Genomic DNA, 4,547 nt, shown 5'->3' with positions numbered 1-4,547 from the left:
CGCGGGGCGCGCCTGCCCGGGCTGCGCTCATTGGCTGGCGCGGGGCCCGACTCGGCCGGACGGCAGGGGGCGCCAGCGAGCGGCCAGCGCCAGCCTGGCGCGGTGGGGGCTTTGCTCCAGGCTTTGTAGAGGGTTCGGGTGTCTTCCTCCCATCCGCCTCTTCAAGGCCATGGCAGTGGTATCCTAGACCCCAGCTAGTGGGGGTCGGTTTGCTGAGGTGGCTCGATGCCCGTTCTTCCAACACGTGAGCTCAGTGACACCCTTCAGGGTCCCCGAGCGCCCCTATCCTCAGGCTGTGCTCTCCTGAGGATCGGAAGGGAGTAGTCAGTTTGTGCCACCTACCCTGATCTAGGCTTGGCACTCCCCGGACGTGTATTAACTTGGGTGGAACCAGTGAAACAACGGGCGGTTAGTCGTGGAAAGAAAGGCCTCTCCTAGCCCAGGGCGGAAAGAGATGTGCACACAAGGGGGTCCTTCCTCACATGTTCTCGAGAATTCCCACCCAATAGCCCTTCTGCTCCCCTCAGACTTGGTTCTCCCAACCCCCTTTCTTTACACAAATAGCCATCGACTGCCACTGAGTGCCGATCGATCGCAGAAGGAGTAAATACAAAGGGGCAGAGTTTGCAGGGCTGGGTAGGAGAGTTCCAGGCGCAAGCTCCTTCCTCCAGGGTGGCGGCTGCTGCACCCCAGGTCAGGGACTCACAGAGGCAGGCCTCTCCTATCTGAGACCTTGCGTGAACGGCTGTCTCTCTCCCCCGCTGTCCTGGGTCACAATGACACATCCAGTGCTGTAAACTGTGCCAGACACAAGACTCATGAGGCAAATAGTCGTTGAGTTGATAAATAAAGCGAATGGCTGGGCAAGACCTGAGTTTCCAGCCTAGTTAGGGACAGCGACCAAATCATCACACAAGTACACATACAATGGAAAACCTTGTTAAAGGACCCAAGGAAGCATGGAGAGAGTGGATGAGGCTTTCAGGGACATCAGGGTTAGTCTGGGGATCATGGTGGGCTTCCCTGAGGAAGTAAGACTGGAAGATGAGTCAGTAATAGGCAGAGTAGAGTTCAGGGGGAGCTACCCATCACTTGGTGGAGGGGAAGGGGAGAGAAGGCCTCTGTGGCCGCAGAGTGGGGGTGAGAGATGCGGGGGTGATAAGGCTGGTCAGACCCCACAGCATGGGGCAGGGGAGGAGCTTCCGGTGGGGTGGTAAGAAGGGGCAGGAACTCCAGCTGCTGACGAGTCCCTTGGGCTAGTAGGTGGTGTGATGGGCACGATGAGGCGGAACATCAGAGCTTGGCGAGGGGAAAAGGGAGGGAGGGGCCACCGCTACGTCCTTTCCTGGGAAGAAGACTTCCCTTTGGGGACGGGTGGGGGGGCACCACCCTCTGCCCCCATCCCTCTCCTAGGGCCCTCCCGCAAGACCTTCCCTGTGTGTCCAGGAGGAAGTAATGGTCAGACTGGGAAGAGAGAAGCTCTGGACAAGTCTCAGCAATTCCCCCTTCTGCTCCACCTCCTGGTGTCTGTTCCTCTAATTTTGTTCACACAGGACTCTCCCCCTAGCTCAGTCCACTTTCCCTTCCTACCTCCACGCTTTTCCCGATTCTGTCAGAGCCAGAGGCCCTCTCCTGGCCCCCCAAAAAGGATAAGACACTGGGGGCTTAGAGGCATACAAGACCCACCTCGCAGGCCAGGGACAATCCCCCCTTCTTCATCTTGTTCCAATCCCTGTGCCACTGAGTCCTTTTAAGGCAAGACTGAGGAACATATCTCAGCTAATGGCTTACATTCTTAACATGGGCAGAGCTCCCACATATATATAAAAGGGAGAAACAAATGACTAATGGGAACAATGGACAAAGGATATTAACAGGAAATTAACAGAAATGGAGAAATGACCGGGCGCCTGGATGGCTCAGTTTGTTGAGCCACCAACTCTTTATTTCAGCTCAGGTCATGATCTCACGTTGCATGGGATTAAGCTCCATGTCAGGCTTTGCTCTGATGGCAAGGATCCTGCTTGGGATTCTCTGTCTCCCCCTCTCTCTCCTCCTCCTCCACCCACACCCACAGCCACACCCAAACCCCCCCCCCCCCACACACACACTCTTTCTCTCTCACTCTCTGTCTCAAAATAAATAAATAGGCATTTAAAAAAAAGAAATGGAGAAATGACCAATAAATCTGTGACATAAGAAAGAGCTGGATACGCTGCTGGAAGAGATGTAGTGGAGACACAGTTCCATGAGAAAAGCAGGTTGCAGAAAAATATCTAGGGTATGATGATACTTTTAACCAAAAAGAAGAATGTAGTCATAGATGTAGCTGTGTCCCCTCAGCACAGGATAGAAGCCAGTGGGCTCAGTCCCAAACTGATAACTGTGTTACTTCTGCAGAGGTGTGGGACAGGGCACAGCGACTCTCTTTCCCAACTTTGAATAACACAAAAATGGTGTATGTGGGTGTGCATGTGCACGTGGCTTGTGTGTGAAAGCATGGGCGAATTTTAGTTTATTTGTTTATAGTAGGCTCCATGCCCAGCACAGAGCCCAACAGGGGGCTTGAACTCACAACCACGACACTGAGATCAAGACCTGAGTTGAGATAAAGAGTTCGACGCTCAATCTACTGAGCTACCCAGGTGCCCCCTGAGTTTACTTCTTAAGTGTTTTCTATATTTAAGTAAAAGTGAATTGGGCTCTGGGGCGAAGAAAGGGTGTGTAGTGCAGGAGGAGAGGCAACCCCCACTGTCCAGAGTGGGGAGCAAGGGGCTGTGTCACTGTCCTGAGACAACCCAGGACTGCGCGCTGCCCTGAGCTCAGACTGGGCTGGAGGCCCTGGTGGGGTCCCTAAGACGGTTGCAGAGCCCAGGTGGGGTGTGTGAAGTTGAGCCCAGGGCTTCAGCACTGCCGCCAGGGGACTTTCCAAATATTGTTCACAGCACCGAGGCAGAACTTCTGGGAGGCCCCAGGAGCCTTGGGCGTTTGAATAGGGGAAGCAGTGAGCTGGGGCACACCTGGCTGCACAAACAGTGAGCTGTTAGTGTGCCTCACAACCTGCAGGCCAAGGGAGCAAGGCGCTCTGCTAAAGGGCTTCCCCAAGGGCACCCTGACCATTCCCCCAGCTCATTGCCCCACTCTTCTTCCCCGACTCTACCCCACCCCTGCCGTCCCCCGTCCCCCGGAGGGTTACTGTGACCCAGGAAGGGTGGGAGGGGCTGCAACCCCCTTTCCAGCCCACCTTCCCTCTGATAGGAAGGAGGTGGGAATCTCCAAGAAACTGTCCAGCACCCGCATTTGCACCAGGAGTGTTGTGTTTTTGTGGTTTGTTTTGGTCTAGACTGTTTAATGGGTGTTAGACTTCAAAAGAAGGTGGCAATCTTAAGACTCCCCTACACCTTACCCCAGAGAGGGACCCTTGAAAGTCTGGCCCTTCCCAGGCCTGAACACGGTTCAGCACATTGCTGGAAGCATCAGCCTTACTCCCCTGCCCTCTCCCTCCAAAGTCAGAGAGGTCCCTGGTACCAGTGGAGGAGAATCATCGCTCCCCCGCCCCCCCCCCCCCCGGTCACCCCCCCCCCCGACACGACACACGAAGGCCAGCGACAAAGAAGACAGAGGCGGACAGAGGCTGCAGCCCACTCAGACTTTATTCAAAGATCAGGAAGTTCGGGTGCCCGGAGCCCAAGAGGCCCCGGGCCCTCAGGACGATCGCCCCGGCTTCACTCAACGGTATTTGGAGGTCAGCACGGTGCTCACAGCGCTGAAGAACTTGTCCAGGGAGGCGTGGACGGCGGGGGTGAATTCCGCGGGGTGGTGGCAGGCCAGGGTCACCAGCAGGCAGTGGCTCAGGAACTGCGGGGAGGGGGGACGTCAGGGGGCGTCGGGGGACGCGGCTGCCCGCACTCCGCACTCCACCTTCTGGAACCCAAGGGACTCTGCCCTCCTGCCAGCAGGGTCCGGCGAGCCCTCCACCGCAGGGGTCCCCCAGCCCGGTGCTCACCTTGAAGTTGACGGGGTCCACGCGCAGCTTGTACGCGTGCAGGTCGCTCAGAGCCGACAGGGCGTTAGGCAGGTCGTCCATGTGGGCCACGGCCTGCGTCAGCGCGTCGGCCACCTTCTGGCCGTGGGCCTTGACCTGGGCGGAGCCGTGGCTCAGGTCGAAGTGGGGGAAGTAGGTCTTGGTGGTGGGGAAGGAGCAGAAGGTCCTGCCGGGAGGAAGAGGTGGGCGAGCCACGGTTAGGCGGGGCGGCGCAGGACAAGGACCGCGAGGGGTCGCGGAGCCCCGGGTGCCGGGTGCCCACGGGGGCAAGTTGGGTGCTCACCTCTCCAGGGCTTCTGCGCCATATTCGCCAGCATGGGACCCGATCTTACCCCAGCAGGCCTTGACGTTGCTCTTGTCGGCGGCAGACAGCACCATGGTGGGTTCTCTCTGAGTCTGTGTCGGGACCAGAAGGTGCGGGGCCGCGAGGGCGCGGAGCCTTTATGCCCCGGGCGCGCGGGGCGCGCCTGCCCGGGCTGCGCTCATTGGCTGGCGCGGGGCC

The 4,547-nt window shown here is 58.0% G+C and overlaps 1 protein-coding gene and 1 long non-coding RNA gene across 2 annotated transcripts; one reads left to right on the top strand and one right to left on the bottom strand.

Annotated features, from left to right (window-relative positions):
- Window positions 1-1,563: 1,563 nt before the first annotated feature.
- On the top strand, window positions 1,564-3,758 carry LOC121026500 (uncharacterized). The gene is made up of 3 exons (XR_005788375.1): window positions 1,564-1,611; window positions 2,515-2,521; window positions 3,634-3,758. It is a non-coding gene; the product is annotated as an uncharacterized LOC121026500 (long non-coding RNA).
- On the bottom strand, window positions 3,636-4,468 carry LOC121026499 (hemoglobin subunit alpha). The gene is made up of 3 exons (XM_040469341.1): window positions 4,329-4,468; window positions 4,007-4,211; window positions 3,636-3,858 (listed from the first exon to the last, which is right to left on the bottom strand). Exons 1-3 carry the CDS (start codon window positions 4,421-4,423, stop codon window positions 3,730-3,732), a joined length of 429 nt encoding a protein of 142 aa, XP_040325275.1. The 5' UTR covers window positions 4,424-4,468; the 3' UTR covers window positions 3,636-3,729.
- Between the last annotated feature and the right edge of the window lie 79 nt (window positions 4,469-4,547).

The sequence above is a fragment of the Herpailurus yagouaroundi genome, unplaced genomic scaffold (assembly GCF_014898765.1).
Source record: "Herpailurus yagouaroundi ecotype Mexico unplaced genomic scaffold, PumYag 118676, whole genome shotgun sequence".
Lineage (NCBI taxonomy): Eukaryota > Metazoa > Chordata > Mammalia > Carnivora > Felidae > Herpailurus > Herpailurus yagouaroundi.
The sequence above is the reverse complement of the archived record's forward strand: the minus strand, read 5'-3'. Positions and strand labels throughout refer to the sequence as shown.